The following is a 13,899-nucleotide window of genomic DNA, read 5'->3' on the forward strand; positions in this document are numbered from 1 at the left end:
GTTGTCTTTAAGCCATTTTGCCACAACTTTGGAAGTATGCTTGGGGTCATTGTCCATTTGGAAGACCCATTTGCGACCAAGCTTTAACTTCCTGACTGATGTCTTGAGATGTTTCTTCAATATATCCACATAATTTTCCTTCCTCATGATGCCATCTATTTTGTGAAGTGCACCAGTCCCTCCTGCAGCAAAGCACCCCCACAGCATGATGCTGCCACCCCCGTGCTTCACGGTTGGGATGGTGTTCTTCGGCTTGCAAGCAACCCCCTTTTTCCACCAAACATAAAGATGGTCACTATGACCAAACAGTTATATTTTTGTTTCATCAGACCAGAGGACATTTCTCCAAAAAGTACGATCTTTCTCCCCATGTGCAGTTGCAAACCATAATTTAAACCACAGGATTATGTCATTATGGTAACCAAATTTCAACAGACAAACCTTGTATAAAATATGTTGAATTTGTACTTTTAAAACTATGTCAGATCTTTAACGTTATATACACTATCAGAAAAAAAAAACAATAGGCTGGGCAGCACCTCCTACTGGAGAATGTATCTGTCTACAGCTACCCTTCAGACTCCCATCCAGGGTTAAACCAAGCCCACCTATGATGTTTGTCATTGACTTTTACCAATGAGCTATCGTGAGAATGATTGTTGAGAGATCTCCACTTCAAAATGAAATAGATTCACTGTTGCTATGGAAGTCATTCCAAAGGGTAGGTTTAACAGAGCAAATGAAATGTGACCATACTTTATCACTCATCATCAATGAAGCTATTTAGGCCTCCATCGCATTTACAAAGTCATCAACAGCTATTGTTTCATTCCAACCCAGAAGTCAACTAAAAATAGACAAAACAATTGGCCTAGGGTTTCAAGCTCTGGTTGATTTCAAATGAAATGATATTGTGTTACACCAAGGCATTGTTTAATACTCGTTTCTGATTGGCTTGAAGGGCATTCTAGAGCATGCATTACTTACCTATAATGCATTGTGTTTGGTTGTCAACGCAACCAAATATCAACATTTGAAGGAGATGTACCTTCTGCTTGGATAGTTCCATCTGTGCCACTGACTTAGTCTGGCTTTAATTCCAGTTTGTCTACAAATTAATAATTGATACGTTGGATTCACGTCTCCATCTCAATAAAAAATAAAAGTTGAAAATCAAATGAAAACTTTAAATGAACTTCAAATAAAGTTTGATTTGATTAAGGCCTATTCTTTAACTTGGATTTTTGGTTGAGATGGAGACATGAATCCAACATATAAATTATTAATTTGTAGACTAAGTCAGTGGCACAGACGGAGCTATCCAAAAAGAAGATAAATCTTCAAATGTTAATATTTGATTGCGTTGACAACCAAACACAATTCGATATCACTTTTGTAATACAGTAAATAGCCTAAAGTTAAGGCTATCTTACAAACTAATGTAACATCCAACCTTAAAATGAGTAACACATCCATGGACACATTGAGGTTACTGTAACTATAAATGTCTTATTAATATGTAATCATATAAAGCGTGCATGTTCAAGATAGCATGCATAGGTTGTCTCAGGTCTGTGGAGATCTCCACAATTGCTGTAATAATCTGTGCCAAATCTAGAACGGCATTAATCATTTGCAACATGTACTTTTAATGAAATCCAAGGTATTTGGTTCTGCTGTGAGTTGAAGCACAGTGATGACACATTGTGTTGTATAAATAAACAAAATATCTGACATTGTATTCCCATTTGAACTTTGATGTGCTTTTAAATGGTTGAAAGCACAGTGATAGACATTTGGGTGACAACTAAACCAAAAATCAGACACTGTTTTTCCATTGGAATTTGGTTGTGCTTTTAGATTGTGGAAGCATAGTGATAACGTATTGGAAATTTTAAAAGTCCAATGCTGCCATTTGTATCTCAATATCAAATAATTTCTGGGTAACAATTTTGCATCCCACCAAGATTTCAGGCGGCCTTTTCAAACAGCTCTTTTGCTAAAAGGGCATTATCCAAATTTGTCAAATTTCACAGTATTATTCCAACCTCATAATGTAGAAATATATATAAAACACAGGGAAATCATGTATTTGACTGCACTGGGCCTTTACTGTTATTTTGCCCTTTCAAAACAACAGGAAATCAGGCCTTACTGCTAACCTCTCCCTTAAAGGTCATCTTATGACAGTGGATCATTAAGAGATTACCGTTGTTGTACATCATTGACACCAACATTGGTTTGGTGTAGTGCCACCAAAGGAGAAAAATGTGTCATGAGTGGCTTTCTTGCTGTAAACAACACACCCATTGGCACTCAATGATTTTGCAGTTAGCCCACTGTTCATCCGTGTAGTGCCTCCTAAAGTTGTCTTTTAACCCCCACCAAGAAAAAAAAGGAACTGTCCTCAACCCACCAATAGGTCCCAAGTCCTGACGCACCACTTGGGAAAAACTGGTGTAGAGACAGAATGGCATCCACCGAGCCAGTGGCTTTTATTGTCATTGTCACTTTTCATATCTTCACTTATAAATAATGTCAAGCTGGTCTGATAAGTCTGATAAAATGTTCCCGCCCAATAAACAAGTCATTCATCTTTCTGTGGCAGTGTAAATTACTCTCATTATGGAAGAAAAGCTGAAAGTGATCTTTTGAACTTCATTGAATTCCAAGATGATATGCTGTTGATAGCTAGAATTTAGCAAAAACAGTTTTTGTCAGACATAACATGTCAAAAGTACCTGTCATTTTGGGTGAAAATTATTACATTTCAACCAAACATTTTCTTTAAGCAATGTGTCAACATTTTGGAAAGGAATATTATTCTGGTGACTTTAGGATAGTGTCCTAAATAAGCAATAAGGCCTCAGGAGGTGTGGTATATGGCCAATATACCACGGCTAAGAGCTGTTCTTATTGACGACGCAAAGCGGAGTGCCTGGACACAGCCCTTAGCCGTGGTATATTGGCCATATACCACAAACCCCTGAGGTGCCTTATTGCTATTACAAACTGGTTACCAACGTAATTGGTATACAGTCGGCTATACCACAGCTGTCAGCCAATCAGAATTCAGGGCTCGAACCACCCAGTTTATAATAAAGAATAAAGAGCCTAATGTTTTATTCAATTTACCACTGAAAATGTGACTTTTGATGTTGCGTTATTTAAATTTGACTTAACCGGTTAATGTATTTTTCACTGTAGGCAACTTAAAAATTAAGATTTATTGGTCCACATCCTGAAAGAAGAACAGTTTTACAAGGTATTTGTCTCAGACCTTTTTGACAGCGATTGTGCCTTCGGCACCATCCAATTTACATTTGAAAGACAGAAAAGATAATTCCACCCTAGACATGCCCACAAATGTTTTTTGGTAGATCTTGTAGTGGGCAGGGTTTTATCACACCTACACTTGCAGTTCAAAAAAGCCCTTCATAGCATCCCATCAGACCGCAGGTTGGAGTATGTTGACAGCAGTCATGGCAGCATCAATGCAGTTGTTGCGTGACAGTGGCGCTAAGCAGCTCTCCCATGACCACAGAGGAGGACGCTGGAACAGTGTTTGCGGTGGCGCAGGAGGATATGAGACCCGCATCTCAATACTTTATGCATCAAGTGACCCGGTGAGCGCAACAAACTTCTCAGGCTCCCTGTGCGTCAACGAGAACATGCAAGATCTTAATGGTCGCTTTGCGTCCTACATTGAGAAGGTAAATGAGATACCTTTTCACTTCACAAATGTAGGGTTTTCTTTTTTCACTGTTAGGAGAAAGTGAATGGTAGTTCTTTAGGGTATATTAGGTGTAGAATCGGCTGATATTCTGGTCAGATGCGATAGAACAGCCACCCGCTGCTTTCAAGTACACTCAGTTGCTCTGGTGTGATTTCTCTCTTAGTGGCTAAAACAGTGAGAAGCCTACCTAGGATGTGTGTTGTATGAATGTGTGAGGCTCTATGTTGATTTGTGGGTGTCTGTGTGGCTCAGGTGCACTCACTAGAGGCAGCCAACGCACAGCTTGAGTTACAGATCAAGGAACATCTGGAGAGAAGCTCCCTTGGTGACCGTAAAGACATGGGTGGACACTTGGAGATGATCGATAGCCTTTAAAACCAGGTAGGCCTATATTGGGACCTATCACTGAACACCTTGCAGTTTACCTTCTCATTTTCCTCTTAAGCATCATCTTGTGACCAGCCTCATGCTCTTGTTCCTTTGTGACCGGTGACCACTGATTTAGAAATGACTTGATATAATATATAATAATAATATAATATGCCATTTAGCAGACGCTTTTATCCAAAGCGACTTACAGTCATGTGCGCATACATTTTTACGTATGGGTGGTCCCGGGGATCGAACCCACTACCCTGGCGTTACAAGCGCCATGCTCTACCAATTGAGCTACAGAGGACCAAAGGATGGGAATTCTATCCCATCCTTTCAGCAAACAGTAGTGGGAAGGCGGGAAAGCAGATAAGTGAAGGAAGGAATCCACTGGGCACAGACGTCTATTCAACGTAATTTCATTGAAATGACGTGGAAACGTTGATTGAACCAGTGTGTGCCCAGTGGGAAGGAGGTGTAACAGAGTTGTAGGATACAGACAAAATATAATGTGGAAAAACATTTAAAAAGACGAAGGTCTTGGCACAGTCCTTATAAACTATACTGAACAAAAATATAAACACAACATGTAAAGTGTTGGTTCCATGTTTCATGAGCTGGAATAACATATCCCAGAATTTTTCCAAACGCAGAAAAAGCTTATTTCTCTCAAATTTTAGCAACAAATATGTTTACATCCCTGTTAGTGAGGGGGTGAGGAGGAGGTTCGGTCAATAATAAAGCCCTTTTGTTAGGAAAAACTCATTCTGATTGGATGGGCCTCGCTCCCAAGTGGGTAGGCCTATGCCCTCCCAGAACCAACCCATTGCTGCGGCCCTGCCCAGTCATGTGAAATCAATAGATTAGGGCTTAATTAATTCATTTCAATTGGCTAATTTACTTATATGAACTTTAACGTAGCAAAAGCTTTGAAATTGTTATTGTTATCTATATTTTTGTTCTGTGTACATGACCAAAAGTATGTGGACACCTGCTTGTCGAACATCTCATTACAAAAGCATGGGCATTAATATGGAGTTGGTCCCCCCTTTGCTGCTATGACAGCCTCCACTCTTCTGGGAAGGCTTTCCACTAGATGTTGGAACATTGCTGCGGGGACTTGCTTCCATTCAGCCACAAGAGCATTCGTGAGGTCGGGCACTGATGTTGGTCGGTTGGGCCTGGCTCGCAGTCGGCGTTCCAATTCATCCCAAAGGTGTTCGATGGGGTTGAGGTCAGGGCTCTGTGCAGGCCAGTCAAGTTCTTCCACACCGATCTCGACAAACCATTCCTGTATGGACCTCGCTTTGTGCACTGGGGCATTGTCATGCTGAAACAGGAAAGGGCCTTCCCCAAACTGTTGCCACAAAGTTGGAAGCACAGAATCATCTAGAATGTCATTGTATGCTGTAGCGTTTAGAGTTCCCTTCACTGGAACTAAGGGGCCTAGCCCGAACCATGAAAAACAGCCCCAGACCATTATTCCTTCTCCACCAAACTTTACAGTTGGCACTATGCATTCGGGCAGGTAGCGTTCTCCTGGCATCCGCCAAACCCAGATTCGTCCGTCGGACTGCCAGATGGTGAAGCGTGATTCATCACTCCAGAGAACACCTTTCCACTGCTCCAGTGTCCAATGGCGGTGAGCTTTACACCATTCCAGCCGACGCTTCGCATTGCGCATGGTGATCTGAGGCGTGTGTGCGGCTGCTCGGCCATGGAAACCCATTTCATGAAGCTCCCGACGAACAGTTATTGTGCTGACGTTGCTTCCAGACGCAGTTTGGAACTCAGTAGTGAGTGTTGCAACCGAGGACAGACGATCTTTACACGCTACGCGCTTCAGCACTTGGCGGTCCCCTTCTGTGAGCTTGTGTGGCCTACCACTTCGTGGCTGAGCCGTTGTTGCTCCTAGACGTTTCCACTTCACAATAACAGCACTTACAGTTGACCGGGGCAGCTCCAGCAGGGCAGAAATTTGACGAACTGACTTGTTGGAAAGGTGGCATCCTATGACGGTGCCACGTTGAAAGTCACTGAGCTCTTCAGTACGGACCATTCTACTGACAGTGTTTGTCTATGGAGATTGAATGGTGTGTGCTCGATTTTATACACCTGTCAGCAACGAGTGTGGCCGAAATAGCCGAATCCACTAATTTGAAGGGGTGTCCACATACACTACATGGCCAAAAGTATCAGGACCAGGGAAGAGGAGGCTGCTGAGAGCTCCTAGAATCCGTGGACCTTGAGCTGCTCCTCTTTAGCCAGGCCAATCTGGAAGTGGGATGAGGGGAGAAGAGACATTACACAAAGGAACTTTGCACTCCAGTCACAAAACATTTACTACCATAGCAGCTGGACTGTTTACAAACAGGCGCTTTTCTATGGGAGCCTTCTGTAGGGGCCATGACAGATGACCACTTAGTACACACAAGTGTGGAGTATATGCTGGGTGCAATGTGCTATAGCAGGGACAGGAGTCAAACCTACCTCAATTAGAAATGTGCAGATATTCTTGCGCTGGTCACCTTGCAGCTGAATCACTTCACCATACTCTGGGTGCTCAATCACTGTCCCATTGCAGGCAAATTTCTGTTGACAAAGCAGAACTAGTCAAAAGGCCTGTAGAACAAAACATGGACCTTTCTTAGTATACCAGCTAGTGTCTGTCTCAACTCCCTGCCATAACATACCTTCTTAAAGGCCTTGACTAGCTTCTTCTTATCATAGTCGATGGCTATGCCCTGGACCGTGGTCAGAGTCTTCCTGCCGTTACGCTGCTGGATTCTTATGTGGATGTAGTCGTCAGTCCCAGATGGGAGCCTGTCATTACCCTTAGTTGCATCAGCAAAGGGGTCTGTGGGAAGAACAATACTATTTAAAAACAAATACTTAAGACACAAATAAAGTTCAAAACAAAATTACAAGGAAGCAACATTAAGCGATAGCTAAGATGGCACTGTTTTGTTTGACCTAGATAACAAAAGATCCAGGCCGATGAACTGGTGATGTAATGTCCTATCCATGAGTCTTACATGCTGACCAGACAGCACGCGTGCGTCATCACGCGCATGTTGATCTTTCCCTCCCACACCAGACACGATCAGGACACACAGGTTGAAATATCAAAACGAACTGTGAACCAACTATATTATGTCCTTTAATTATTTGTTACTTTTATTTCATATTATTTTTATTTCGTATTATTTTTGGTATTCTTTCTTAAAACCTCATTGTTGGTTAAGGGCTTGTAAGTAAGCATTTCACTGTACCTGTTGTATTCAGCGCATGTGACAAATAAAATGTGATTTGATTAACTTGGGGACAGTTATGTGTGGTCCTCTGTAGCTCAGCTGGTAGAGCACAGCGCTTGTAACGCCAAGGTAGTGGGTTCGATCCCCGGGACCACCCATACACAAAAATGTATGCACGCATGACTGTAAGTCGCTTTGGATAAAAGCGTCTGCTAAATGGCATATTATTTATATTATTTTATGGCAATTTAGCTAGCTAGCTTGCTGTTGCTAGCTAATTTGTCCTGGGATATAAACATTAGGTTGTTTTTTTTACCTGAAATGTACAAGGTCCTCTACTCCAACAATGAATCCACATATAAAACGGTAAACCAAGTTAGTTGCTAGTAATCTCTCCTCTTTCAGGCTTCTTCTTTTTTGGACTTTATATGTTTATATCCCTGGACGAATTACAAGCTAGCTGAATTGACACAAATGTTTAATGCTTTTCGACCTGTCCCCAAATAAATATAGTTGGTTCAGAGTTCGTTTTGATATTTCAACCTGCGTGTCCTGATCGCGTCTGATGTGGATGGCCAACATCAACATGCGCGCGATGTGGTCCTCTGTAGCTCAGCTGGTTGAGCACGGCGCTTGTAACGCCAAGGTAGTGGGTTCGATCCCCGGGACCACCCATACACAAAAATTTATGCACGCATAACTGTAAGTCGCTTTGGATAAAAGCGTCTGCTAAATGGCATATTATTATATTATATTTTGGCGGACGCCTAGTCAGCAAATCAGGCCTAGGCCTAGTCAGCAAATCAGGCCTAAGCAAAACGCTCCTCAGATGCTTGTCAGCAAATTACTACATGGAAATTGGACAGAAAGACAACCGGCAGTAACCACTTGTTAACCGGAATCGGTAATGTACATTGATTATTGTGTCCATAATACAGACTAGTTTGATATATCGGCTACAAATCCGTGTTGTGACCTAACGTTAGCCAAGGAAATTAACTTCGGCCTGGTTGAAGTCTGATAGGTGTTGCCGGTCTTGCTGGTCAACGTTAACTACAAAAAAAACCTGGCATGCTATTAACTTATTTGTAATCGGGAGGGAATGTTCTCGATATAACTAACCAGATGTTTTAGACATTTATTAACAATTTATTATTAAAACCAAACGTAATATTTTGTTGTAACGTTACCAACCGCCATTCCCCCACTTACATTCACACGTCGTTAGCTGAGATGGTTGAAATGTCTTACCGAAAGTTTGGAGGTTCTGGATAGCGGACATATGATAAGATTTCCTTTCCTTTCGGATAATAACTGGTTAGCGTTCGACTGGTATGCTTAATATTTATTTTCTTTGAATCTTATTTTCCGGGGACGAAGCTCTATTCGAATGACCGGGTTTCACAAAATGGACATCGTACAGCTTCCAAAGAGGTAAACAACCCTTTCCAGTACCTCCCCAAAACCAGGATCATCGACGTTTTGGACGACGCACGTAGGGACGTGCGCCACGCCACACCCTATTTTTCTGGAAGAATTACATAATTATTTTGGTATTTCTAAGGGGAAAATATCCACACCAGCCTAGGCTGCAGTACAGCAGGTGGGTAGTCTGCCATAAAACCTTGAAGAAGACCTTAGCTAATACAGCAATGTTATTGATAGATTAAATAATGGAAAGTGCAGTGGCGACACAGCATTTTATTTAATTTTCCCTGTTTTGCATGTTATTATTTTGGCATTAATACGTGTCACATATCAGTTTGCAAACAATGTAAAAATAATAATAAAGCCGCATTCAAACTTGGTCTCTTTTTTGCTTTCTTGAGTAAGGCAGCTCCAAAATGCAGGTGTTTCAGCCTAGCTCACTGCTTTCTGTGTGGTGGGGCAGCCAGAGGAAATACGTAGGGGTTGGTAATGTTCTTTAGTTGCGCTGTGATTGGCTCAGTGTTCTGTCACTCATGAGGACACAACGTCACTGCAAAATCTACAGGTAGGGCTCGAAAAATTCAAGCCCATTGGCTGCTGCCATAGATTTACATTAGAAGTGCCCATCCAAGAAGGCTCAAGGTCATTGGCCACAGATAAAATGACGCCAAATCACGTTATATCTACAGTAGCTTTGATTGGACTGATCATGTCAACATCACACTTTCAAAATCTTAGCTAGCAAGCTAGAAAAGCAGTCATAATTATGCATCAAGACGGCAATCTACTGGCAAATCCTTTTCAATCCTTGTCATATGAAGAGAAATTATAGATAAAACGTATCGGTGCTCATCAGCCATTGGACATAAACGTTACACAACAAGTTTGAAATCGCAAATTCAACAATGAGTACTAAGGCGCCACTGCAGCCCCGGGTTGGATCCCAGGCTGTGTTACAGCTGGCTGTGACCGGGAGACCCATGAGGCGGTGCACAATTGGCCCAGCGTCATCCGAGTTAGGGGAGGGTTTGGCCGGCCGGGATGTCCTTGCCTCATCGTGCTCTAGCGACTCCTTGTGGCGGGCCGGGATCCTGCAAGCTGACTGGTGTCAGTTCGACAGTGTTTCCTCTGACACATTGGTGCGGCTGGCTTCCGGGTTAAGCGAGCAGTGTGTCAAGAAGCAGTGCGGCTTGGCTCTCGAACTTCGCCGAGTCCGTAGGGGAGTTGCAGCGATCAGACAAGATCGTAACTACCAATTGGATATCACGAAAAAGGGGGTAACGCCATGAGACAGAAATATTTGAATACATTGGCCATGCTGTCAATCCAGCATGACTTCTGCCGCGTTCAAAACAACTGGAAACTCGGAACTGGGAAATCTCAAACTTCAGTGAGTTCAAGACAAATATTTTTTTTACGGTCATCCAACTCGGAATTCCATGTCAGGATTTTGGGCCTCTTTCTAGAGCCCACAAGAAGGTCCACTGCGCCACCTATCTGTTCTGCACAACAAGGTGAGTCCAAAAACGTATTGTATGCTGCTGCGTAAATGATGTAATATGCCAGGGAGATATGTATACTGTGGCTAAGAAAGTAATACTAAATGTATGTTGTGTAGTAAGCCATTAGTAGCCCATGTGCCTCACCCTAATAATTTGGTCAGTTTCCTCCCTCATAACTGAGCCTACTGTTCTGACTTGATGGTGCACATGTAGCCTATAGCCTGTTTTAGGGGAATGTCAACATTGAATATTGTAAGAGCTTTCATTGTCTGCTTACATGCCCCCTTTATTTATCCTACGGTTCTGACTTGTACAGGGATAATACTGTAAGAACGGCCCATGTTCTGGATACTGTCGCTGTACTTTTCAAAAGTGCTGAACAAATAGTTATATTGACTACAGTATGTCCGTCCTAGCTCGCTCATTAATGTCTTAATCAAAACTATGGATTGCCTCTTATCCGCTCGTCGTCCCCTTATGCCATAGTTTGTACATATCAATTGTCAGTAGAAACCACATTTGTTTAAGCAAGTCAGCCATATCAGCTTGAGTTGAATTCATAAAAAATTGCTATCGAGGCATTATTTTCGTATTCTGTTGATCAATCATGATGTTTGTTCTCGATAATTGGGTGGTTTGACATAATTTGCTTCAAGAGTTGTTTTTTTAAGTCACTGAAATTCTTTTAATGTTTTCTTTTACCTCCGTCCATTGTTTGATTTAGGTGACTTCCTCCAATTCCACACAATGCTTATGTATTAGTGTCCCATCCCTTGTTTTTGAAGCATCCTCAGGTCAGCACCAAGTGCACATTGTTAATCTAATAAGGCTTCACAAAGACTAACTGTTTAGTCCTTACTTACCTTAGTCTGGGACTCCCTAGTCGAGAACTAATTAAACAACGTCTTAGAAAGCCATTTTTTACATATGGATTAATTTAAGTAGAATTAGCCTAGTCCTGATTTAAATTAAACTCTGTCCATGAAACCCCCCTATATGTCTAATTTCAAGTAACTAACTGCAGGCTTAAAGAAACATTCAATCAGACATTTTGCATAGGAACCCAAAGGAAAGCATGTAGATACTGTGTAGAAAGAAGTGTGTCATCTTCTTCTTTGAGATTGGGCTGGCGGATCGCATCCAACAATTAGGTGCATACACCGCCACGTACTGTACTGGAGTGTGAGGCCATTCACAGCCTACCTACATTAAATTCTGGTAATACGAAATTGGGAAAAAGGAAAATTACCCTGCCAAATATTAGCCCTCAATAAAGAAAAACACCACCCCATTCCACTATTTAACCCTATCTAATCCTACTCCCGGCCAATGGTCTGGGAGGACAGAACACTAACACTCAACACCCCCTGCAATGCTTCTCCAGTACAATGCAATCTCAAGTACTTCTCTGCAGCTGCCACCACAACCTATATTTTCTGTGACTTACATTCAATTTCTGCAGTACAGTTCACAACCATGGCTATGAATGCTAAGAAACTCACCTTACTGAAGCACATATTCTTCCCATCACTCTTTTGGTCTCTGCCTACACACAGGAATCCTCTCAGGATCCTTCACCCTGAACCCATCTTCCTCTACCACTCTCTTCACTACTTCAGCATACAACACTTTCTGTACTACTCTGACCCTGGCAACCTCAACCTGCCTTTCTCTCACCAGACACCTCCGATCTACATGGGCACCCCCACAGATTACACACACAACTTTCTCAGATAAATCAAATCAAATTGTATTTGTCACATGTGCCGAATACAACAGGTGTAGGTAGACCTTACAGTGAAATGCTTATTTACAAGCCCTTAACCAACAATGCAGTTTTAAGAAAAATGCTAAGTAAAAAATAGATAAGTAAAAATACAAAAGAAGAAGAATAACAAAGAATTAAAGAGGAGCAGTAAAATAACAGTAGCGAGGCTATATACAGGGGGTACCGGTACAGAGTCAATGTGCGGGGGGCACAGGTTAGTGGAGGTAATTGAGGTAATTGTGACTATGCATAGATAATAAACAGAGAGTAGCAGCAGCGTAAAAAGAGGGAGTGGGGAGGGTAGGGGACAATGCAAATAGTCCGGGTAGCCATTTGATTAGCTGTTCAGGAGTCTTATGGCTTGGGGGTAGAAGCTGTTAAGAAGCCTTTTGGACCTAGACTTGGCGCTCCGGTATCGCTTGCTGTGCGGTAGCAGAGAGAACAGTCCATGACTAGGGTGGCTGAAGTCTTTTTAGGGCCTTCCTCTGACACCGCCTGGTATAGAGGTCCTGGATGGCAGGAAGCTTGGCCCCAGTGATGTACTGGGCCGTACGCACTGCCCTCTGTAGTGCCTTGCGGTCGGAGGCCGAGCAGTGCCATACCAGGCGGTGATGCAACCAGTCAGGATGCTCTCGATGGTGCAGCTGTATAACTTTTTGAGGATCTGAGGACCCAAGCCAAATCCTTTCAGTCTCCTGAGGGGGAATAGGCTTTGTCATGCCATCTTCATGACTGTCTTGGGGTGTTTGGACCATGATAGTGTGTTGGTGATGTGGACACCAAGGAACTTGAAGCTCTCAACCTGCTCCACTACAGCCCCGTCGATGAGAATGGGGGTGTGCTCGGTCTAGCTTTTCCTGTAGTCCACAATCATTTTCTTTGTCTTGGTCACGTTGAGGGAGAGGTTGTTATCCTGACCTCCTCCCTATAGGCTGTCTCATCGTTGTCGGTGATCAGGCCTACCACTGTTGTGTCGTCGGCAAACTTAATGATGGTGATGGAGTCATGCTTGGCCATGCAGTCATGGGTGAACAGGGAGTACAGGAGGGGACTGAGCACGCACCCCTGAGGGGCCCCTGTGTTGAGGATCAGCTTGGCAGATGTGTTGTTACCTACCCTTACCGCCTGGGGGCGGCCCGTCAGGAAGTCCAGGATCCAGTTGCAGAGGGAGGTGTTTAGTCCCAGGGTCTTTAGCTTAGTGAAGAGCTTTGTGGGCACTATGGTGTTGAACACTGAGCTGTAGTCAATGAATAGCATTCTCACGTAGGTGTTCCTTTTGTCCAGGTGTGAAAGGGCTGTGTGGAGTGCAACAGAGATTGCATCATTTGTGGATCTGTTGGGGCGATATGCAAAAAAAGACTCTGCATCAAAACTCAGCAGGACAGACAATATGTTCTCCGTTTCACCAAACTCTCCAACCAACGCGGCGATCCTCACCGCAGGTACTTCATCCTCACTTACGTCAGGTTCCATCTCTGAACTACTGGAGTGCGTATCCCTCTTTTTACACTTGACGCCCGTCGCCAACTGTGTGTCATGTTTGCTAGAATGGAGGTTTAAAAACGACAGCTGCATATTAGAGGTCTTCACGGATCCAAGTTCCGAAATGGACCTGAGGCTTTCCCATCCAGACCCAATATGCATAAATACATTTTTTAAATATAGAGACCCGTTCCAAACGGACCCGAGGACAACTAGACCCGTTCCATATAGACCTGGTTGAATCCAGAACCGGACCGATCCAAGTGATGGAAGCAGCAGAAAAGGCATTTTTTAAGCTACTTTATTAACCGGAACTGATAAAGCGTGATAGGAGGGAGAGAGAGGTGCCTCTCTAGC

The 13,899-nt window shown here is 43.0% G+C and overlaps 1 protein-coding gene across 1 annotated transcript; it reads right to left on the bottom strand.

Moving 5' to 3' along the window:
• Positions 1-4,615: 4,615 nt before the first annotated feature.
• On the bottom strand, positions 4,616-8,802 carry LOC311143684 (eukaryotic translation initiation factor 1b-like). Its single transcript, XM_084179556.1, has 4 exons — positions 8,614-8,802; positions 6,802-6,965; positions 6,599-6,700; positions 4,616-6,382 (listed from the first exon to the last, which is right to left on the bottom strand). The coding sequence occupies exons 1-4, from the start codon at positions 8,642-8,644 to the stop codon at positions 6,338-6,340; spliced, it is 342 nt and encodes a 113-aa protein (XP_084035682.1). The 5' UTR covers positions 8,645-8,802; the 3' UTR covers positions 4,616-6,337.
• Positions 8,803-13,899: the final 5,097 nt, after the last annotated feature.

This window comes from Coregonus lavaretus (genome assembly GCF_964263955.1).
Source record: "Coregonus lavaretus genome assembly, chromosome: 2".
NCBI lineage: Eukaryota > Metazoa > Chordata > Actinopteri > Salmoniformes > Salmonidae > Coregonus > Coregonus lavaretus.

What these genes read in the sequence shown, in the direction of transcription:
- LOC311143684 (XM_084179556.1), bottom strand. Translation starts at nt 8,644, where the DNA reads ATGTCCGCTATCCAGAACCTCCAAACTTTCG. An exon ending in TAGTCAAGGCCTTTAAGAAG is followed by an intron (nt 6,701 to 6,801) that starts GTATGTTATGGC and finishes CTTTGTCAACAG; the next exon opens with AAATTTGCCTGCAATGGGAC. An exon ending in TCTGCACATTTCTAATTGAG is followed by an intron (nt 6,383 to 6,598) that starts GTAGGTTTGACT and finishes TCCCACTTCCAG; the next exon opens with ATTGGCCTGGCTAAAGAGGA.